This window comes from Musca domestica, unplaced genomic scaffold, assembly GCF_030504385.1.
Source record: "Musca domestica strain aabys unplaced genomic scaffold, Musca_domestica.polishedcontigs.V.1.1 35, whole genome shotgun sequence".
In the NCBI taxonomy this organism is placed as follows: Eukaryota; Metazoa; Arthropoda; class Insecta; order Diptera; family Muscidae; genus Musca; species Musca domestica.
The window spans coordinates 2,516,997-2,541,911 of record NW_026712315.1 but is presented as its reverse complement, the minus strand read 5'-3'; the positions used below and the strand labels follow the sequence as shown (position 1 = coordinate 2,541,911).

Below are 24,915 nucleotides of genomic sequence, written 5' to 3'. Positions count from 1 at the left end.
TAGCCTGTTTATTTAAACCTGTTAAAGGAATTTTTGAATAGAACATAGATGACTGCGTTAAATTAAAAATTCTTCTGACGTTTTGTTTTTTTCAAAATCAAAAAAATTAATGAAAATATTTTTCTTCAAGCAGAGCCATTAGCCTTTCCGAATTATTTGAATAAATATTAATTCCAAAAAGGAAACTAACATTTGTTCAGAAAATTTTGTCCGAATCAAAATCTCTTAGGTGGTGAAATTCTTAGTTGAAAAATTGTCCCAATGTTCCTTAGCAAAATGGTCAGTGGGTTGCTGAATACCAAGTAAGTCAAAAATTGGTTGAAAAATTAGATCCATTTCTTCAAAAATTATTTTTCCTTCGAATTTTAGCAAAAACCAACAAAATTCCAATATAAATCAGCCTCCCTCCACGACACAATCTGTGACTCAATCCCATTCCAATCAGAATGGCTCACAGAGGAAATCCCACAAGAAATCGGATAAAAGACGCAAGCCAAAACCCAAAAAGGCCTTGACAGATCTATTGAAGCCTTTATCCAAAAATTCTATTACAAATGATTTGCCTCAAACTTCGAAGGGTGATGGCAGAGGTCCCGCACCCATTAGGGAAATCTTTTCCCCCAGCACCAATAAAGTCAAATCAGCCAGCTGGAAACGATCCGACAGATCTGCGGCCTTTGCCAACAAGAAAAGCAAAGTTTCGCGAAAACATTCCCCCAATTGGTTAAAAATCAATTGTGTGTCGGAAAAGGTGGACGAAACCTATAGCAACAAAACTATGGATTCGGCTTGCCGTCCCGGGACCTTATACTCAGATGTTGTCTTTGGGGCTGGGGGTACAGCGAATTTAGTTAATATTCGAACCGCTGCTAGTGAGGGACCAAGTGCCCAACAAAAACTTACCGAGGCTCTGCTGAAATGTTCACTGGCTACCAAGGGAAATCCAAATGATTCCACTCGTATTGATCATGAAATGGACAATCAAAATACAATTTTTCAAACTCTCTTCAATTTTGAGGGCAACCCAATGGGCAATCAGGATTCTCCAATCCAAACCCTTGAAATTCCGTCTGAACCAAATTTCATAACCAAAGAAGTGGAAGAAGAAGTCTGCATCTGTGAATCCACACCCAACAGTTGCAGTTCCGCCTTTGAGAAGTCTCTCAACACCACCCCCTATGACGAAGCCGATGTTGTGGTTTTGGAAGAACATAAAGGGAATGATCACTGCTCCCATTCCCCCATTTCTTATGGCAACTATTTGGAGCAGCAACAACAACAATTTCATGAATCCACCACTTCAAACATTGTTAACCGCCAGCCAAGGAAATTCATCATCAACATACCCCAATGGAATTTCACTGAACCCGATTTCAGTCCCCTGGGTTTTCCGAAATTTTTGTGTCATTTCGACGATGAGACCTATTTGCAAGCTGAAAATTTGGCAATGTTGAGTTTTAATTTGGCCATGGGAAATCGCACGGCTCCGGGTGCATTCAAGCTATAAAGGTTCGTTAATGGATTCCATAAAATGTTTGAATATCATTATATGTTTTTAATTGAGGCAGGAGATATTGGTAAGGGGAAATGGGAAAAGATTTATTTGAGGAGAGAATATTTGAAACAAATGACAATTTCTCATTAGAGGAATGTAAAATGTCTTATTCTGTTCACCCATGACCAAGGAAGGTCCAATAAAACAGCGTCTAAAAATGTGAAATGTTTTCTATCAAGACAAGATATGTGGGGGAGGGAGAGAGCGAGAGTAAAATTACAACTTCCGAATAATGAGCATTTGGTGAGAATATTTTTCCCAAGGTCCAATGAACGTCGATTTTTTAAAATAATGTTTTTCCAAAGGACCAACAAATGTGGATTTTTTAAAGAATATTTTTTCCCAAGGATCAACAAACGTGGATTTTGTAAAGAACGTTTTTCCAAAGGACTAACAGACGTGAACTTTTTAAAAAAATGTTTTCCTCAAGGACCAACAAACGTGGATATTTTAAGGAATATTTTCCCAAGGACCAACAGAAGTGAATTTTTTAAAGAAAATTTTTTCTCAAGGACTAACAAACGTGGATTTTTTAAAGAATATTTAACCACGGATCAACAAACGTGGATTTTTTAAGGATATTTTTCCAAGGATAAACAAACGTGGATTTTGTAAAGAACGTTTTTCCCAAGGACCAACAAACGTGGAATTTTTAAAGAATATTTTTCCAAAGGACCAAAAAAACGGGGATGTTTAAAGAATATTTTTCCCAAAGATCAATAAATGTGAATTTTTTAAAGGATATTTTCGAAAGAATCAGCAGACGGGGATTTTTTAAGAATATTTCTCTCAAGGATCAACAAACGTGGATTTTTCAAGGATTTTTCCTAAGGTCCAATGAACGTCGATTTTTCAAAATAATGTTTTTCCAAGGGACCAACAAATGTGGATCTTTTTAAATAATATTTTCCCAAGGATCAATAAACGTGAATTTTTTAAAGGATATTTTCCCAAGAATCAACAAACGGGGATTTTTTTAAAGATTATTTTTCTCAAGGATCAACAAACGTGGATTTTTCAAGGATTTTTCCCTAAGGACCGATGGACGTCTATTTTTCAAAATAACGTTTTCCAAGGGACCAACAAATGTGGATATTATAAAGAATATTTTTTCCCATTTTTTTAAATGTGATTTTTTTAAAATAAAATTTTTCCCAAGGATCAATAAACGTGAATATTTCAAAGAATATTTTCCCAAGAATCAACAAACGGGGATTTTTTAAAGAATATTTTTCTCAAGGATCAACAAACGTGGATTTTTTCCTAAGGACCAATGGACGTCTATTTTTCAAAATAATGTTTTTCCAAGGCACCAACAAATGTGGATTTTTTAAGGATATTTTTTCCTAAGGACCAGGAAACGTGAATTTTTCAAAAGGATATTTTTCCTAAGGACGGGGAAACGTGGATGTTTCAAAAGAATATTTTTCCCAAGAATCGACAAACGGGTATTTTCAAAAGATTATTTTTCCAAATTGCTCACAAAAGCCGAAATTAGTTCCAGATTCTCTTTAAATTTCATGCATTTCGATATTTTTTACTAACGCAAGTGTCTCAATTTTTGAATACCTATATATCTAAAAACTTACGAAACAAGTCTTCTATTCTTTTCAAACATCAACATCAACCAGCGATCTGATGTGAATATGGAATTTATCGGTCTACTCCTTCTCGAACCTCTCCAGTATAGGTTAAAATTTTGATTTATTACTACGAAATAAACAATATTAGACCTCTCTCTCACCTCCAAAAATTATTCAAGGTTTGAAAAATTCGAACGCAACTCCAAATATATTTAAATAAACCGACAGAGGGTGTTCATCAGTCACCAAGACCGACTGATACTTTTTAACCAGGTTTGAAACTTTAAGGAGATGGCAAATAATACAATTTTATTTAATAATAGAAAAAAACTCAAAATACCTCATCGTCCCTGTTCTATAAAAAAAGAAAACAAAAACACTGTGCTTCATACTTTTGCACCCCACTGTAATATGTTTTAAATTCCTTTCCCCAACCTTTTTATTATGGTTTAAAACAAAAACCTTATTTTGTATACATTTCCCATTGCGTCAAACCAATAACAAAATAAACTGTACTCTTTATAAACAATGCGACTCTTAAACCAGTTTTAAATCTCTTGTATCACTTACTCTCTCCATGTGATTTTCCTGCGTTATCATCACCCCCATTAAATGAGAGAGATATAGAGAGAAAGTTGAGTAACTCTCTTTTCCAGTATCCACAATTTGTGGCACAAAGCAAACACTGCATGTGGAATTTGCATTGAGTGAGAGGGAGAGAGAACTGGAATCCAATACCCAACAACAGCAAGAAATAAACAAAGCCAAGTAATGAGCATGAAATGGTACTCAAACACAATACACTCTGGCTCTCCTTTAAACCCCCACATAAATAAACTCCACAAACTCGCACACACACCCAATGAGCAGCCCATCCATCCAGCCAGCCAGCAAGCCAGAATAATGTGTGGCGCAAACAATGAGTGCTAGTCCATAAAGTGAGTGCTTGCGAACAAGTTGAGTCGTACGGAACGTCAGTTAATCTTTTTAACGGAAGAACGAAAGCGGGTTGAATTTCAAAACAAGAAAGAAGAAGAATAAGAAAAAAAAAAAAACATACAGCCATCATCATAAAACACACACACGCACGGGGCGCATACCCACACAAGAAACAGAAGAAAACAAAAACACGAAACGAAAAGGAGAATACAGTATTTTTTCTGGCTGTCTGTCTGTCTGTCGGTCGGTCTGCCTGTTTGGTTTTCAAAAGTATTTTGTATGTGTACTCGAATAACTAGCAACAACAACAACAGCAGCAGCAACATCATCTTCATCATCATCCTCACTACGACGTTGTGTTTGTTGTAGATAAATGTGTTGGGAAGAATTACAAGTGAGAGGGTAAAGACGACGAACGTCTCGTTTCACAAAATAAAAACCAAGAAAAAAAATTGTGGAGTTTTTGGAGAATTAAATAAAAAAGTGTTTCAATATTATTTAAAATTTGAAGTGTCGCAAAAAATTTAAAATTGCAAAAAGCTGATAGTAAAGAATTTAAAAATTTACATAAAATTCTGAAAAAATATTAGAAAATTGCAAAATTCATTGCCCCCACTCAAAAATATAGTTGCTTGTGATTGTATGTGTGGGCTTGTGTCAATGTAAACATCAAGTGCAAAATATAGAGAAAGAAAAAACAAAAGCAAATATAAAAAAGCCAAACCACGCCGCCGCTGTTGTTTAATGTTTTCCTAAAATCCACCGATAATTAGTTAAAAAAAATCAGAAAAAAGAAGAAGCAGCACCAGAGAAGCCGCACTTTATTTGGCAGCATTTTTGTTATTTCCCTACGTTTCCTCTATTGAAACTCGCCGCATTCGTGTTTGTCGCGACCGGTCGTTTCATGTCCGCGTTACATTGCCTTTCGTAATCCAGTAACCAACAAAAACAAAAACTCCAACAACAACTACAGATTTTTCTTATTTGACGCGTTGTGTGTGTTCGTTGCCGCAACTAGAAACCAACAACTACAACAACAAAACAAGAAAAAAAAACAAGAAAAAATATTCTATTTCCCCCACGAAATATCCGATCCCCCAATAAAATCGAAATAAAAGAAGTTTGAAGAAGCAATAAAAGAAGTAGAGGAAGAAGAAAAAATAATAAATAAATAAATAAGAAATACATAAGCCATCCGTCAATCAAGTGGAGTTTTATGCTAAATTACAAAAAAAAAAAAAAGAGAGAAGAGAGTGCAAGAGAGTTGCCAATGTTAAGAGCAAAAGCAGAGTAAACGAAATTACAGTGTTTTCTTGGTGCCATTTTAATACTTTTTTGGTGTAAATTTTGTCCAAATCAAATACAAAAATTCAAGTGATTTCAAAATTGTGAAAAAAAAAATATTTAAATTCTTTGTTCTAAATAAAATCTTAAAAAAATATTGGGTGAAATTTGTGATTTTTTCGCGTGTAGTTTTTGTCGTTTTCTTTTTGCAAAGAGCGCGCCAGTATTTAGCCGACCAAGAGAGTGACAAATCTCCCGCATCTCCCCCGTAACACTCAATTGTCATTGCATACCTATGCCATATGTGAAAATAATAACAGCAGCATAAAGGTGAATGAGTGTAAATTGTTTAAATAATTCAATAAATAAAATAGACAATACACAAAAAGACAGCAAGACTAGACAGAACATTTTTTCTACAAAAAAGGAAGGCTTATTACACTCGAGGAAATTGTTGTGTTATTCACATTAGCTTAACTCTAGTTTAGTAAAAACTCATCGATTTTTGTTGAACTTCCGAACCATGACCACTTACTCCATCATTTGACCACTTGTTGGATATTTACTTTCAAACGATACATATATTGTCTACATCGGGTAAGTGGATCCGGGTCTTGAACCCGGACCCAGGGTAAAAATACCTACGTCTGGAAAAAAAATTCGAAAAAAATCTAAGAGTTTTTACTAAACTAGAGTTGTTCCTTCAGATTATTTTGCAATTCTAAATTGAATTGTTAACGGTATTGACTACACTTGGTCCTTCGAGAGCGATGTGATGCCAGAAACAACTAAATATGAAATACGTTTTGTGAAATTGTATTTGGCCAACTACGAGCAGGAAATGCCCAATTGTGTTCCATTCAGTTCACAAATGCCGGTCAATCTGTAAAATTATAATAGGTTCAAGATAAGGACTTAAAGTGACTCACTGGCTCTACAGAAGTGTAATTAGACTTATTATACCCTACACCACAAGGTGGTCAGGGTATTATGTATTTGTGCATTTGTTTGTAACAGGCAAAATGAAACGAGATAGACCCATAGTTTCTTTTGATGATCTGCATAGAATCACATTCTTAGTCGATTTATGCATGTCCGTCCCTCCGTCTGTCTGTCTATGTATTTTTTCATTCAGATGAAATTTTGCATAAAAAATTTGTTTGACCCAAGGACGAACCCTATTGAAATTGGAGATAATCGGTCAGAAATTATATCTAGCTCCCATATATATCTTCGTCCGATTTGCTTTATATTGTGCACCAAGCGTGTAATATCAGTCCGAATAGTATGAAATTTTGCAAATACAACCAAATTAGGCTAGAAAATAAGTATGCCAAATTTGATCGAAATCGTTTTAGATATAGCTATAGCTCCCCAATATATTGTTCATCTGATTTGTTATTTTTGTCCTCCGCAGCCGTAATATGCACTCTGTAACAACAATATTTGGGCAAATATATCAAATACAGCTCGGAAATACCTTTGCTAAATTTTATCCAGATCGGTTCAGATTTGGATATAGATCCCATGTATAACTTCGTCCGATTTACCTTTTATTGTGCATCAAACGTCTAATATTTGTCCAAATGGAATGGAATTCGGTACTTACGACCGAATTGAGTCTAGAAGCTAGACTGTCAAATTTGGTGAAGATCGATTCAAATATAGCTATAGCTCCCATATATACTGTTCATCCGATTTGTTATATTTGTTACCCGCAGCCGTAATATGCTCTTCGTAGGAAATATATCAAATACAGCTCAGAAATATCTTTGCCAAATTTTATCGAGAGCAGTTCCGATTTGTATATAGCTCCCGATTTCAAATTAATTGTGCACCAAATAGGCAATACAAGTCCGAATTTAAAAGATATAAATGCTTCGGCATATTTAGTCCGTTGAACTTTAAATTATAATTATAATCATAGCGTGTATGATTGAATTCTCTGATACAGACTTTTAATTTTTATGCGGAACTCTACTAAATTAGCAAAGTGGTGTAGGGTATCATAAAGTCTGCGCGTCCGACTTTAAGACTTTCGTAACTGGTTTAGAAAAATGCTCCTATAGTCTGGTGGTCAGCAATATATATAAAGTGAACTTAACTCTTGTTTAATAAAATCTTTCCGATTTTTATACCCTCCACCACACGTTGTATGGAAGGTATATAAAATTTGTTTTTCCGTGTGCAACGAAATATTCGTCGATTGTCCCAAAAAGTATATTGCTGATCAGAATAAAATTATAAGGTGATTTAGCGATGTTCGTCTGGTATTGAAAATGAGATATATAGGCCAAAGTTTTGGTATATCCGCCATATAACAATACGTCTCGATATTGGGTATTCGGATGATTTTCGCCATTTGTTTTGGTCTAAAAATTGGTCTTTGTAAGTCGTAATGGGTTCTAGCATCGGCGGTGAAACATTGTATGTAAAGGTCCATGTTTTTGTATAGCCCCCATACCTCTCGATATTCGGTATTTCATGACTTTTACTGCATTTTCCACGGATTTGTCCAAGGGTAGGTGTAGGGTTTTAAAATTCGAACTTTTGTTAACGTTTTTTTACACCCTTAGCAATATGACTGGAGATGGGGATGGGAGATGGGATGGGTGCATATGGGAAATAACGTTTTTAGACCCTAGGTGTCTTTGGACCAAATCTGTTTCAGGACATTTGGAGTCGATCTAGCGATGTTCGTCCGTCCGTCTGTATGTCGATGGGAGTATCGGATTTGGTTCAAACTTGGTACACCGTAATATTTTTGTCAAACTTAGATCGATTTCGGAGATGGGCTATATCGGTGCACTGCTACTGGTACCTCCCCCACCCATTAATCCCATCTTTACATCGGATCATGCATTGGTACAAATACTGGATTTCAGGAGTCGATCTAGGTAGGTCCGTCAGTATGTCCGTCCGTCTGCCTGGCAGGTGCGCGCGATAACTCTTTAAGGGAGTATCCGATTTGGTTCAAACTTAATACATCGTAATGCAAGGTGGCTCAAAAGTAATCCTCCTATAAGAAAATGATATAAATTTTACGATTGGTCCCTATTGCCTTTGTTACAAACAAAAAACATCGGAAGTTGACTTTTGCGCCACCATTCCGATGTTTTTTGACTGTCTTCTTATGGCCTTCAAAACGGCTAATGAAACCGTCACATCGCTGACCGAATGTTGCTCTGCTGGATTTTGGCCCATTCCCGGCGAAGCGCTTGCTTGAGGTGATCGACACTTTGATATTTTTTATTGTCATCTTTGCTTTCCAAAATACTCAAGACACAATAGTCCAACGGATTGGTATCCGGAGATTTTGGTGGCCATTGTGCGCTGGAAACTAGTCGAGGAACCTCATTTTGTAACCATTCTTGGGTGTGCTCACTGCAATGGTGCTAAGTCCTGTTGGAATGTGCTGTCGAAATGTTTTTTGTATTAAAGCCAAGGCTTTAATACACCCTCCAGAATATTTTCGCGATAATATTCGGCATTTATTTTGATACCACGGTCGATTAATACGAGCGGAGAGCGACCATCGGCTGTTATAGCGGCCCACCATGGCCGGCGCTTGACTTCTGGTGGCCAACCGACACACCTTTTCAGCTGACCTCTTTGGCAAGTAAACACGATCATTTTGTTTGTTTACAAACTGCGGGTAACGAATGTTTTCTCATCGGAGAAAACTAATACCAGCAACTCTTTAGCTCTTTTAGGTCTATTTTCTTTGCGTTGGGGTGTACGTTCTTGAACCATTTGGAATTTCAATGGCTTTACCCCGAGCTCATTTTTCAATATTTGCCAAATGAAATATTGCGATATGTTCAGCTCACGAACCATTTTTTGGCCACTGCGACGGGGGATTCGATCAAATCGCTTCTTTACTTTTCGAATAATTTCTGCTGATGTTGGGCAACGCTACCAGTCTCACTGTAACGAGGGATGCTACGAGACACAAAATATTTACTCACATTTAAATGCTGGAGTGCTCTAACGATAGCCACTTGTGGTTTTCCAGCCAAATATAAAGAAATCACACTATCGCGCTTGAATTTCATCACAAATAACTTTTTCTGGAAAATTCTCATCAAAATGCTTTTCTACGCTTAAAAACAATATAATGAGCTATCGCTGGAATAATTTCAACAGCTGTCGGACGAGTGGCTTTGGAATGACAGCATTCTCATTACCAACCATTACTTAGGCTTTGAATTTTATGTTGATCATGGATAGATATACTTATTGGGGTCTATAATGAATATTTAGAGGTGCTGAAAACGGAGTGACAAAGTTAATATACCCTCCTTTTTAAGGTGGAGGGTTTAAAAAATTGATATAACGGAATTCAGAAGAGACACAGTAACTACAATCCTCCATCGTGGATTGGAACACTTTGTAGGGGAGGTATCCCAACTTCTCCGTTGATGTTATGTTAGTAAAAATATTGAGATGCTGTGAAATATAAGGAGAACCGAAAGCTTTTTTATGATTTTATAATAATTTTGGTTATTCAAAACATTAAACCTTTGTGGGGGAGGTACCAGAAGGAATGGTCCGATATCTACCATCTTTATAAGAGATCTTATGTTGATGAAAATATTGATATCTAGCATGTCTGAATGGAATTTGATGTTAACGAAATGATATAGTTAATATACCCTCCTTTTCAAGGTGGAGGGTTTTAAACGGAACTTTATAACGGATCTCAGTAGAGACACAGTAACTGCAATCTTCCATACGATATTTACATTCCTCAAACCGGTCATTATGTGAATGCGTCATTTGGAATTTGTATGCCAAGACTTAAATATTTTAACTGACTGTCCATTTTTAGGTTCGCTTCAATGTTATTGACTTCCCTACATAATTCCAACATCGTTATTAATAACTTTTATGGCGCACTTAAACGTGACATTGCTTAATTTAGTCTCAAATATTTTAAAGAACAATTGTTCGTCATATTGTCCCTCCCTACCAAAAAAAAATATATATTCGCAATTAATTCCCATATTTGTTTATACCATTATTATTTTCATAATGGTTTTGTAATATGAATTCGTGGGCACTCCAAAAACAGTTATAAATGCTAGTAATTCTTAGTCACTACTAGGGTGTACTTAATTTGGATTTGTTGGTGTAAGGTCAAATGATTGAGGTGTGAGCTATTATTAATTTTTATACCCTCCACCTTGAAACGGAGGGTATATTAATTTTATCATTCCGTTTGTAACATCCCTAAATAATCGTCGTAGACCCCATAAAGTATATATATATATATATATTCATGATCAGCATAAAATTCTAAGTCGATTTAACGATGTCCGTCTGTCTGTCTGTTGAAATCACGATACAGCCCACATTATTTGACGTAGGGCGCCAAAATTTAGCAGAGCAATTTTTGTTGGGGGTAGGATGATTGGTATTGAAAATGAGATATATCGGTCCACGTTCTGGTATAGTCCCCATATAACGGTACCTCCCGATATTGGGTATTTTGATGATTTATGCCACATTTTTTCATGGATTTGTCTGAAAATTGGTATTTGTAGGTCATAACGAGTCCCTGTGCGTGTGGCAAAACATTGCATGTATAGATCCACGTTTGGGTATAGCCCCCATATAAAGGTACCTCCCGATATTCGGTATTTTGATTATTTTTGCCACATTTTTTTACGGATTTGCCTAAAAATTGGTATTTGTTGGTCATAATGGGTTCCAGCTTCAGTGGCGAAACATTGTATGTATAGGTCCACGTTTTCGTATAGCCCCCCTATAACGGTACCTCCCGATATTCGGTATTTTGATGATTTTTGCCACATTTTTCAACGGATCTTTCTAAAAATTGGTATTTGTAGAACATAATGGGTCCTAGCTCCGGTGGCAGAACATTGTATATCTATGTCCACGTTCTCGTATAGCCGCCATATAACGATACTTCCCAATATTCGGCATTTTGATGATTTTTTGCCACATTTTTCCACGGATCTTTCTAAAAATTGGTATTTGTAAAACATAATGGGTTCTAGCTGTGGTGCGGAAGCATTGTATGTATAGGTCTACATTTTCGTATAGCCATATAACGGTACCTCCCGATATTCGGTATTTTGACGATTTTTGCCACATTTTTCAACGGATTTGTCTGAAAATTCGTATCTGTTGGTCATAATGGGTTCTAGCTCCAGTGCCGAAACATTGCCCACGATTTGGTATGGCCCCCATATAACGATACCTCCCAATAATCGGAATTTTGATGGTTTTTGCCACACTTCATCGTGGATTTGTCTTAAAATTGGCATTTGTGGGTCCTAATGGGTTCTAACTCCTTTGTATAGGTACACGTTTTTGTATAACTCCATATAGACGTATTTCTCGATATTCGGTATTTTGATGATATTTGCCACATTTTCCCAAGAATATATCTAACAAGTAAGCAAAGGCTACAGTCGAGCGGGGCCGACCGTTGAATACCCTACAATAATATAATAAATATAATAAAAGACACAGTTTATATAGGCGAGATACTCGAAAGAATTCCACCAGATATTGTGACAAATAATAAAAGAAAACCATCAGGTTTCGTCCTCTAATTTTCGAATAATAGCAACTTAAACTAATTTGCTCATTTCTAATTTATTGGTAGATGTTGCACTTAAATGGTCTTCCTAGATCTGGAACCAATATTTTCCAAAAACCTCTCAGAAGTGGCAAAAGATTAACATTTGTTATTGGTTTTTGACTGAAACGCATCTATATGAGATACAGACATATGACTATATTCTTCAACAAAATCAGCGTTAACGAAATAGTCAGAAGTGCGTCATTCCTGTATTTGGGAATTCTCCAAAAAGTCACTGGAATGGACATTTTCGTATTTTGTCTACAAAAGTTGGCAAACTCCTTCACATATTGAATATTTTTGGATGGCCATCCAAAACTGCTTGGCTTTTGCAATGTCCGGTAACCCCATTCAAATGTGCGTGAGGACCGGGCGATAATTACGACCTGCTGACAATTTTGCAGTTTTTTGGTCCATTTCAACCCCTAAATATAGGGCGATCATCTCCAAAAAGAGTAGGCTTCTATTCTGACCCTCATCTTATCCCCATGCAAAATTTCGTAAGGATCGGGCCATAAATGCGATCTGTATATGATATCCTGATATCCTAACTACTTAGTTTTGTTAGCTGTAGAAATATTACCAAATGTTTAATTCAAAATGAAAATATGCCAAAAATATGACAAAATTGAAAAAATATGAGAAAATATTACAAAATCAATATTTTCATCTTTAGAGAGATATTTTTAAGTAATTTTTAGAAGTTTTTTCTTTCCTGCCAAGAGGCCATTCTGAATTAATGAGAACTGTCGAAATCAGTTCAGCCGTTCTCGACATATATGAGATATTTGAAGCATATCTTCTTTGATAGACATATATATCGCACATATTTTGCTATATATCCGATTTGTTTGATCTTAACATCAATGTGAAGATCAGAAGTAACCTTGTCATGGCTTTGGATTTCGCCGGGATTTAAAGGATTCGCGGTTTAATGAAAAATTTTGAATTTTTTCAACAAAAAAGATATGGTCTATTTTACCCGCTAAATATTATCCGATGACCACCCAAAGTGGTAGACTTCTTCCCCGCCCTAAACTCTAGCTACATGCGAAATTCCGCGTCGATTGGTCTATAATTGCGACCTGTATAGCTACTGCAAAATCAGACATTTTTTCAGTATTTGGTCCATTTCAACACCTAAACATATGGCGATCATATCCAAAAGAAATAGGCTTCTATTCTGACCCTTACCCCACCTTCGTGCAAAATTTCGTTAGGATCGGGCCATAATTGCGACCTGTAGAGTGATTACAAATTAACATGGACAGACGGACGGACGGACATACATAGCTAGATCGACTCAGCTCGGCGAGCTAGGAAGATCCATATATACTTTCCTATATGGGAAACCAATATTTCGAGGTGTTACATAAATTCTGGCCCAATCAAACTTATAATACCCACAACACATAGTGTTGTAGGGTATAAAAATTAGTAGGTGGAGTTAAAAGTTTTTCCCGGCTGAACTTAATGTTTTTTTTATTTGTTTTTTTTTTTTTGTTTTTTTTACATTTTAATTTAATTTAGCCGTTTTGAGTTAGTAGTTGAAGAGGAAATTGAAATAAACCTTTTAAAAATAAGTGGAATCGGATTTTATTTCGTGTTTTCTGTGCTTCATCGATATTCAAAATGTTGACCTTTTTGTGGGCGAGGTACCAGAAGGAGTGGGCCGATATTGTCCAACTTAACACCAGACCTTGGGTTAATATAAATATTGGGATGTGTGAAATTTGAAGACAACCGAACTCTTACATCACATCTTATAAGAGTTGTAATTATCCAAAATTATACTATATTGTCTATTTTCACACCTGACCTGATTCTTGGGCTTTTTGTGGGGTAGGTATAGGAAGGAGTGGTCCGATATTGTTCATCTCCGAAGTCCATCTAAGTGTGATAATAACATTACGATGTATCAAGTTTAGATACTCCCTTCGAGAGTTATTGTGCGCACCAGCTAGACAGACGGGCAAACGGACGGACATCGCTAAATCGACTTCAAATGTCCTGAAACGGATTTGGTCAAAAGAGACCTACGATCTAAAATCGTTATTTCGATGAGGCACGTTTTGGCGGTATATAACCTCTGTAGCCATATGGCTGAGATTATAAAAATTCGGGAGCTAAAAGTATCCATTCAAAGAAAATCCACTTGAATAGCATTTGTGCAAACCTTAATTAGCAAAGACACAAACCAATGTGATTTTTTTCTCCGGTTCACAAAGGGTTAATAAAGAGAGAGAGAGAGAGACTCCTCGAGACCTTTCATTTGTGTCCAGCCTCGACACCACTCCATTCTTAGTTTCTGTTCTGTGGACCCTTTTTTCTGCAATTTCCCTAAAAATGAGCGACAATTCTTCAGAAAATCCAAAAAAAAAAACCTAAGTCTGAAATTCTTTTTGACTATAAGGTCCATATATTCGAAAAAAATTGTGCACAGCCTTAACCCCGCTTCATTTTTAAAAATTTTATTCTGGATTTAAATGTAGAATTTAGGGTTTCAAATATTTTCAACGCGAATTTTAATTATGTTTTTATTTAGCGATTTCATTGTACAGGGTTGCCCATATTCGACGGACCCATCTGGCAACGGCATAACTTTTGACAGAGATGTTACATCGCTTAATGACATACCGCATTTGAAGCGTCAGTCCAAGCAGATTTTTACCATGAACCAATACACGGTACGTGAGCGCTCTGAAATGGTTGAAATTTATAAGAAGTCAATTGTGAAAACTCAACGTGCTTTTAAAACATTAAAAAAAGTGAGAAGTGCGCCTTCTAAGAACACCATTAAGCGTTTATACGAAAAATTTTCGACTGGTAAGGCTCTTTCTAATCCGAAGAGGCAATTTAAAAGTCGACCAAGGCGATCGGCCGAGAATATCGCTGCCGTACGAGCCAGTGTTGAAAGGTCCCCAAGAACATCCCAAAAACGCCGTTCTCAGCAGTTGGGCATGGCTCGGTCCACTTTACAACGGATTATTCGCATTGTTTTGCATTTGTTCCCGTACAAAATTCAATTGATGCAAAGAATGTTGCCTGCGGACAAGCCTCGTCGATTGGAATGGGCCCAAAGGTCCGTCGAATATGGGCAACCCTGTAAATTTGAAATTTGTACGGAAAGTTTAGAAATTTGATCAAAACTAATATATAACTTAATTGACCTTTAATTTTTCTCTGGTTTACTACTCCCTTTCTCTCTCTCTCTATTTCTCTTTCTCTCTCTCTTTATTAACCCTTTGTGAACCGGAGAAAAAATCGTCTTGGTTTGTGTCTTTGCTAATTAAATTTATATTTATCTTGACAGACATGGAATTTTGTTTCATCATCCCCGGTAGTTTAAACTTCAATATTTCATCTCCCAAACATTCATCCTAACCATTAATTATCCGATCAAAAAGACATTGTGTCTCTGAGTGGCAAAAATTTTTAAAAATTGCCTACCTTGATGCCAAGTCAACACGTAATTTGAATTTTTTCTACTCGTACATATTTTATACCGGATGAATATATAATTTCATAAATTACATCATGTGCCGACATAAATGGCATTTAAATACTTAAAACTTTTCCAAAACGAGAGAAAAAAACAAATTGCACAAACAACAAATAAAACATATATTTTGCGAGTGTAACAAGTACTGGATTAGAATAACAAAAACGAACTCAGTAAATTTGACTTAATATTCCACACGACGACAAAGAAAGACGTTTCTCCGGCATCAAAATGTGTAAAACTTATTGAAATTTCCAAAAAAGTTGGCTGACAAACTTTGCTAATATTTTGAGACAAAGCAATAAAAGAAAATTAATATGCCATTTAATCCAGTAAATCTATTCTGCCATAAGGAAATTCTAATAATTTTTTTTTTCGTTTTTTTATTTCAGGAAAAATAAAAATAAAAATAAAAAAATTCAAAAAATAAAAAAAAATCAGGAGATTTTGTTAAATTTTCCAAAGCGCTAAATCGTCAACTGCAAATTATAACAATGTTGCCATCGAGTTCCACTTCCAAAACTATGTCAACGATGATGATGATGTCCACCCATTGTCGTCGTCAACAGCAACAATACCACCAACAACAACAACACCAGGAAAATGATCTACACCACCGTTGCCGTCGTCGTCGTCGCCCCATGGCCACTTTTTATGGGCCAAATCGATGGCTTTGGACTGCTGTACTATTCGGATTATTAATAGTCACTGTCAGTGCTAAAGATGAGGTGAGTTGAATTCAAAAGTTTTGTTTAAAATTCGCATGTACAAATTCCAAGTTGAAGAAATATTACCACAAAAAAACAAAACAGTTAATGTTATAATATTAGAATCTCCACAACAGGATGAGATAAAAACAAGTTAAAAACCAGTATTTTCGGCCGGCCCGAAATTTGAATACCCTCCACTATTTTGAACGAATTTGGAAATTTTCAAAAAATAAAGTCCGTTAAAAATTCTGTTAAAAACTTAAAAATACGACGTGGACGTGTAAGCCATTACCATATTCAAATTCGGAACTTAAAATAAACGGTGATGTACTGTTATTTCGGAGCTATACGAAGACCTGAACATACATAGACCATTTTCTGTCACAGGCTGTAGCACATCTCAAACAATTTCGATGAGTATTGTACATAAAATCGTCAAAGTACCGAATATAGGGAGGTACACATATATGGGGCCAATACGAAGACCTGAACCTTCATAGACAATTTTCTGTCACAGGCTGCCATTACGAACTCTATATACGTAATTTAAAACCACTCCAGAGAATTATGACGTCAAAGTCGTCACAATACCGAATATAAGGAGGTAACGTCATATGGGGGCAATACGAAGACGTGGACCTGCATACAAAATTTTCTATAATAGGCGGTGGTATCCATAACGAACTTCAAATACCAAATTTGAAAGAATTCCGGTGATTAATGTCGCTAAAATCATCAAAATACCGAATATAGGGAGGTAGCGTTATATGGGGGCTATACAAAGACCTGGACCTGCATAAAGAATTTTCTCTCACAGGCTGTAGCATCCACTACGAACTTCAAATATCAAATTTGAAAGAATTCCATTGAATAATGTCGCCAAAATCATCAAAATACCGAATATTGGGAGGTTGCAGCATTCAGTACGAACTTCAAATATCAAATTTGAAAGAATTCCATTGAATAATGTCGCCAAAATCATCAAAATACCGAATATCCGGGGGTACCGTTCTATGGGGGCTATACGAAGACGTGGACCTGCATAGAATATTTTCTGTCTTAGGCTGTAGTATCCATAACGAACTTCAAATACCAAATTTGAGAGACTTCCGTATAATAATGTCGCCAAAATCATCAAAATACCGAATATTCGGAGGACCGTTATATGGGGGCTATATGAAGACGTGGACCTGCATAGAAAGTTTTCTGTCTTAGGCGGTGGTATCCACTTCGAACTTTAAATACCAAATTTGAAAGAATTTCGGTGAATAATGTCGCCAAAATCATCAAAATACCGAATATCGGGAGGTACCGTTCTATGGGGGCTATATGAAGACGTGGACCTGCACAGACAATCCCCTGTCTTAGGCTGTAGCATCCATTTTGTACTTCAAATATCAAATTTGAAAGAATTCCGGTGAATAGTGTCGCCAAAATCATTAAAATACCGAATATCCGGAAGACCGTTATATGGGGGTTATATGAAAACGTGAACCTACATGGCCCATTAACGAACTTAACCTGCCTACTGGCAAAATAAACATGTGTGCAAAATTTTACCCTTCTCTCTTGATTCGTTCGAAAGATAGCGTGATTACAACAAACAGACAGACGGACACAGCTAAATCGAGGTCGAATTTTACGCTGATCAAGAATATATATATATATATATATATATATATATATATATATATATATATATATATATATATATATATATATATATATATATATATATATATATATATATATATATGTATATATATACTTTGTTCGGTCTGAAGGGGGGAGGTGAGGTATCAGAAGGAGTGGACTGATGTATTCCCTCTTACTGCCAGATCTTGGGTTCGTAAAATTAGTAGGATGTGTTAAATTTCAAGACAATCGGACACTTATATCAATCATATTTTTAAAAAAAAAGTTATAGTTATTCAAAATTTTGACCCTTTGTGGTAGGTGCACTTGATGGAATGGACCGATATTGTCCATTTTCACACCTGACCTAGCGCTGAAGCAAATATTAGGATATGCAAAGTTGGAACAAAATCGGATTATCCTTTCTCTTTCTGTGCAGAAAATATTTTTTTTTTTGCAAATTTCGACCTTTTGTGGGGGAGGTACCAAAAGGAGTGGACCGATTTTGCCCATCTTAACACCAGACCTTGGATTAATGTAAATATTGGGATGTGTGAAATTTGAAGACAATCGGACGATTACATCACATTTCATGAGAATTGTAATTATTCAAAATTATGACCTTTTGTGGGGGAGGTACCTGAAGGAACGAACCGATTTTGGGCATCTTAACACCAGAATTCGGGTTAATATAAATATTGGGATGTGTGAAATTTGAAGACAATCGGACTCCTACATCACATTTTATGAAAATTGTAATTATTCAAAATTTTGACCCTCTGTGGTAGAGGCACTTGATAGAATGGACCGATATTGTCCATTTTCACACCTAACCTAGCACTGACGCAAATATTGGGATTTGCAAAGTTGGAGCAAAATCCGATTATCCTTTCTCTTTCTGTGCAGAAAATATTTTTTTTTTGCAAATTTCGACCTTTTGTGGGGGAGGTACCAAAAGGAGTGGACCGATTTTGCCCATCTTAACACCAGACCTTGGATTAATGTAAATATTGGGATGTGTGAAATATGAAGACAATCGGACGATTACATCACATTTCATGAGAATTGTAATTATTCAAAATTATGACCCTTTGTGGGGGAGGTCCCAGATGAAGTGGGCCAATATAGTCCATTTTCACACCTAACCTAGCACTGACGCAAATATTGGGATTTGCAAAATTGGAGCAAAATCGGATTATCCTTTCTCTGTCTGTGCAAAAAATATATTTTTTGGAAATTTTCGAACTTTTGTGGGGAAGGTACCAGAAGGAGTGGGCCGGTATTACCCATCTCCGAAGTAGATTTAATTTTGACAAAAATATTACGATGTACCCAATTGGGACCAAATCGGTTACTCCCTTCGAGAGTTATCGTGCGCACCAGCCAGACGGACGGACGGACGGACGGACATCGCTTGATCGACTCCAAATGTTCTGAAACGGATTTGGTCCAAAGAGACCTAGGGTCTAAAACCGTTATTTCGACTAGGCACGTTTTGACCGTATCAAATTGTATATACCCCCGTTAGCCATACGTCGGAGGTTATAAAAATGTTCAAAAAATCCTCGTTAAAAATTTCCCACAATGGCGAAGCCATTAAAGTAAAGCAAATTGGGTAGTTTTGCGTTGTTCTCAAATATCAAATTTTCTCCAAATGAAAATGGAAAGCTTGACAAAAACAACGATGCAATGTGCAAAAAATAATGTATACACGCACAATAAGACAAACAAACTAAGGGGCAAGAAAAAATAGAAGAAGAAGAAGAAGCAGAAGAAAGTGTAGCACATGTTATCAATATCAGTGTCATTTGTTGTATTTGTTGTGCTTAATTTCATTTCAGTTTTTTTTTTTCCTGCACTACAAAGCCAAACAGCAACACTTTGGCAACCCTCCTCCTCCTCCCACAACCACCCACTTTGTGACAATAATGACAACAGCCGATGGGAGAGTAGGCAGACAACAGCAGCTGTAATAACGGTAGCAGCAAAAAAAAAAAAGGAAAAGAAAAAGAAAATTACGCAGAATATTAAAAAATGACAATTTCATTTTCTCTTTTGTGGTTTTTGTTGCTTCGTTTCATCCTTGCCATTCATTCTAAACTTGTCCCCGAATTTAAACACACACAGTTTCTAAATTTGATAATAAAAAGAGCGGGGATTCCAAACTCTCTTTGCGATGGTAACAATGGCTCTCTCTCTCTCCCTCCCTCGCACTCTTCCTTAACTTTCCCTGGTGATACACACGTGTGGATTAACGCCTCGTGTTTGCCACCAGACCGCATATCAATATTCGTTGGGGAAACTTTAAATTGTATTTATTTGGGAGTAAACTTCAGCAGCAGCAGACAAGTTCGATGTGTGGCCATTTAGCTTTGCTGCAACAATAGAGTGGTATAGTGTGCGGTGGGGAGAGAGTCTGAAAGAGAGCCCAACTCCATTCTCTGTGATGGACGACTCCGAACAAAGCAATGGTGTTACTGGAATATAACAAAAGTCATTATGCGCCACTTCTGGCTAGCTATGGCTCTGCTAGCCTCAAATGTAATTGGAATTGGTTTGGTGAGCAAGTATGAGTGTGTGTGTACGTTTGTGAGTTTGGAAGTTAAACGCCTACTCAATGAATTTATTTTGTTGGCCAGCCAAATGGGCTGGCTTGGGCAAACATGCGGCAAACTGCCAGCAAGAAGGTGGCATGCCGGAAATGAAGTATGATGGCGTGGAAAAGTATGGGGGGTCGGGTCTATGGGCACAGAGATCATGGACAGCCAGAGCCTGTATGTGTGTGTGTTACGAACTGTATCTGTGTTTGCCAGCGTGTATTTAACTTGTGGCGGCATTTTATGGCCACAATTTTACGCGCTTTCCGAATTCAATAGAGAAATCATGACAGACACTGCGGCACAGCATGCAAATTACGGACATTTTGTGTGTGTGTGTGTGTGTGTGTGTGAAAACAGAAAGAGACCGCTTTCGGTTTGCAAAATATGCATTGTGTGTTTGTATGGGTGTGTGCGTCTCTGATGTTTGGAGAAACTTTACTGACAATAAACAGTTTAAAGGGATTAAAATAAAATAACTATGAAAACATTAATCGGTAGCTAAACTAATAATGGCAAATGGAGTTCCAAACAGAGGAAGTCAAACGCATTTAGATCAAAAGGTTGCTGACAGATGAGAACCATAAAATGGCAGAGCAAAACCCAAAGATAATTTCAACAGGTTAAAAAGCAGTTGAATACCCTCCAATATTTGGAAATTTTCAAAAAATAAGGTCCCTAAAAAATTCTGTTAAACTTTAAAAAATACCGATTATAGACGTTATATTGGGGTCTATACGACATGGACCTACATAGGCCTTGTTTGTCATAAGCCACTACCATATTGAAATTCGAAACTTGAAATAAATGGTGAATAATGTAGCTAAAATCATCAACATATCGTATGTAAGGAGGTACCGTTATATCGGAGCTGCGCGCAGACCTGGACCATCTTAGACAATTTTCTGTCACAGGCTATAGCATCCATTACGAACGTCCCATACGAAATCTCAAAAAATTTCGGTGGGTATTGTACCTACCGAACCTATACCTATAGGGAGGTACTGATATATGGGGCCTATATGAAGACCTGTACCTGCATAGACAATTTTCTGTCACAGACTGTAGTTTCCATCACGAACTCTAAGTACGTAATTTGAAACAATTCCGGTGAATAATGACGCTAAAATCATCGAAATACCGAATTTTGGGAGGTACCGTTATATGGGGGCTATGCGAAGACGTGGACCTGCACAGACAATTTTCCGTTTTAGGCTGTAGTATCCATTACGAATCTCAAATACCGAATTGGAAACAATTCCGTTAAATAATGACGCTAAAGTCATCAAAATACTGAATTTTGGGAGGTACCGTTATATGGGGGCTATGTGAAGACGTGGACCTGCACAGGCAATTTTTTTTGTCATAGGGTGTAGTATCCATTACGAATCTCAAATACCGAATTTGAAACAATTCCGGTGAATAATGTCGCTAAAATCATCAAAATACCGAATATCGGGAGGAACATATATATGGGGGACCTACATGGCCCATTTACTAACTTAACCTGTCTACTGGAAAAATAAACACGTGAGCAAATTTTTAGCCTTCTATCTTAATTCGTTCGAAAGGTAGCGTGATTACAAAAGACAGACGGACATACAGACAGACAGACGCACAGACAGACAGACAGACATGGATCGACTTAGATCGACTTTGTTGGGTCTGACATGAGTATTTCGAGGAGTTAACAGCGGAATGACAAAGTTAATATACCCTCCATATACCGTATGGTGGAGGCTGTTAAAAAGTTCCAGCGTCGCGAGACTCTCTTTTGTGGGAATAGATGAAATCTTAAAATATTACAATTCGATTTATACCATGGCCTGTATTGAAAATTCTTTCCAAGAATTTACATTTCGAACTTTTCGAGTCTCATAATGATTCCGACGTAGTCAGGGGCTACTTAAGTTTTTAGGAAAATTTGCTTGAAAATCTCATTTCTAATTGTCGTTAGATGACTGAGTACAATTCTTGGACATCTTTCCTTAGACAGCTAAGTCCATAATTCTTGGATCCCTGTAGTATCTTTTTAATCCTTGCATAAATCCTGCATGAGTTCTTATTAAGGTCAATGCATACCCTCGTAGATTGAGTATTTATTATAGTCTCTCTCTACCTACCCACCACCCAAGATCTGACCAACTGTAGGAGCACAACCAAAAACCAGTATAGAAAGTCTTAAAGTCGGGCGGGGCCGACTTTATGATACCCTACACCACTTTGCTAATTTAGTAGAGCTGCGCATAACAATTAAAAGTTTTTATGGGAGAATTCAAGTTCAAAGGACTAAATATGCCGAAGCATTTGTATCTTTTAAATTCGGACTTGTATTGCCCATTTGGTGCATAATTAATTTGAAATCGGATAAAAATATATATGGGAGCTATATACAAATCGGAACCGATCTCGATAAAATTTGGCAAAGATATTTCTGAGCTGTATTTGATATTTTTCCCCAAATATTGGTGTTACAGAGTGCCTAAAGACATAACCTGACCACTTTGTGGTGTAGGTTTTAACAAAGGGACTGTGACGACTTAGGATGGCGGTAAAGTGAATGCCCACGAAGGGTGTCTGAATCTTCCTCCAATTTCCTTATTAAGGTATCTACATTACACATCGTTAAACTTATCACAGACAGTACAAGACGGACAAACAGTGCTCACCAATCGACTAAAATTAACCTTGGACAACCTTCTTTACAGTACTTATGAATCCTGAATGATTAAATCCTGATATTCTTGCCTTTTCTTGTAGATCCTGCTTGAGTACTTATTAAGATCTATCGAAGACGTAGCATTCCCCACTCTTGTAGATCCTTACTTTTATAAGGTTTTTCGAAGCCAAGCTTCGCATGAGCCTGTATAGCAGGCTTGAGTAATTATTAAGGTTTCTTCCTATCATTATAAAGTTTCTTTAAGTCGTACCTTTCCATTCCCTTATTATAACACCTACAGGGTGAGATGAAGCATTCTGCATTTTGGTGGGAATTTTCCAGAGAACAAAGGTTATTCGTGATCGAATTCAAGCGTGATAGTGAGATTTCTTTATATTTGGCTGGGAAACCACAAGAGGCTATCGTTAGAGCACTCCAGCACTTAAATGTGAAGAAGTCTTTTGTGTCTCGTACCATCGCTCGTACCGTGATGTTGGTAGTGTATCCCGACGTCAAGGAAGTGGACGGTTAAATGGTTCGAAAAGCAAAGTATCGACTTGATCGAAATCCGCGTCGCAGTGGCCGAAAATAGTTTGTGAGCTGAACATATCGCAATATTCCATTCGGCAAATTCGACATTCCAAAAAGTGCAAGAACTTACACCGCAACAGAAAGAAAATAGACTCAAAAGAGCTAAAGAGTAGCCTGGCTTGGCCGAAAGTGGTGAACTGCCGAATTTGGTTTTCTCCGATGGGAAAACATTCTTTGTCCAGCAGTTTGTAAACAATCAAAATGCTCGTTCTTTCTTGTCAAAGAGGTCAGCTGAAAATGTGCACCTTCGGTTGGCCACCAGAACTCAAGCGCCGGCTGAGGTGATGGTGTGGGCCGCCATAACAGCCAATGGTCACTCTCCGCTCGTATTTATCGTCAGTGGCATCAGAAAAAAATGCCGAATATTATCTCGAAAATATTATGGAGGGTGTATTAAGGCCTTGGGCAGGCAAACATTTTGGCCTCAGACCTTGGACATTCCAACAGGACTCAGCACCATCGCACTGAGCACGCGCCACCCAAGAATGGTTACAAAATGAGGTTACTCGCCCAATGGCCACCAAAATCTTCGAATACCAATCCGTTGGACTATTGTGTTTGGAGTATTTTGGAAAGCAAGGTTGGCACTAAAATTACCAAAGTGTCGATCACCTCAAGCAAGCGCTTCACCGGGAATGGACCAAAATACCGCAGAGCAACATTCGGGCAGCGTGTGACGGTTTCATTGGCCGTTTAAAGGCCATAATTCGTGCCAAAGGTGACCAATTGGAAAAAATCTAAACTTATTCTAAAATTTGATGCTATTTCCGATATTTTTTGCTTTCATTCAATAAAACTTAAAAAAATGTAAAAATTATGGCCTTGAACTTATTGCAGATTTTTTTTTGTACCCTGTATATCTGCGAACACATTCCAGTATCTCACCCACAATGGGTCACAATTTTCACCACTGTTATTTGTCATAACTTGCGAAACAAGTCAGCGATTCGTTACAACTTGCTATATCTGAATATCTCTCTCACAACCAGAAACCTGAGATGAATACGGAATTTATGATTTCGCATAAAATTCTATGTAAATGTTCGATACCAATATTTTTATTTGTATTAGTTGTTTTGTAGCTCACCCTGTAGGCTGTTCGGTAGGTGGGAGATAGAAACTTAACCGTTCTTCTCAGACTTGGATCCCATCATAATCCGGTTGGTTTCTTATCACCAATTAGTCTTCCTAGGATGAACATAATGGACCAATGGTCTACGAATGAAGTCGCTCCCGCATAGCTGAGT

The 24,915-nt window shown here is 37.0% G+C and overlaps 2 protein-coding genes across 8 annotated transcripts in view; both read left to right on the top strand.

Annotated features, from left to right (window-relative positions):
* Positions 1-99: 99 nt before the first annotated feature.
* Positions 100-5,692, top strand: LOC105261603 (uncharacterized). 4 transcript variants are annotated; one of them, XR_009342823.1, is made up of 4 exons: positions 100-302; positions 370-1,509; positions 1,569-1,798; positions 1,861-5,692. XR_009342823.1 is itself a non-coding variant. In XM_011292803.3 (2 exons), exons 1-2 carry the CDS (start codon positions 262-264, stop codon positions 1,505-1,507), a joined length of 1,179 nt encoding a protein of 392 aa, XP_011291105.2. In that variant the 5' UTR covers positions 101-261; the 3' UTR covers positions 1,508-1,910. The 4 variants fall into 4 exon arrangements, 1 of the variants encoding a protein (XP_011291105.2); XR_009342822.1 differs by having other exon boundaries at positions 1,565-1,798; XR_009342821.1 differs by having other exon boundaries at positions 101-302; positions 370-1,798.
* The window catches only part of LOC101895370 (syndecan), a 577,194-nt gene continuing 556,351 nt past the window's right edge, over positions 4,073-24,915 (top strand). The window contains exons 1-2 of one of the 4 annotated variants that reach the window (XM_059125753.1): positions 4,073-5,691; positions 15,869-16,204. In XM_059125753.1, the coding sequence (XP_058981736.1) occupies positions 15,971-16,204 (234 nt within the window). In that variant the 5' untranslated portion in view covers positions 4,073-5,691; positions 15,869-15,970. The remainder of the gene's footprint in view (positions 5,692-15,868; positions 16,205-24,915) is intronic. The other 3 variants (XM_059125754.1, XM_059125755.1, XM_059125756.1) reach the window with 3 other exon arrangements.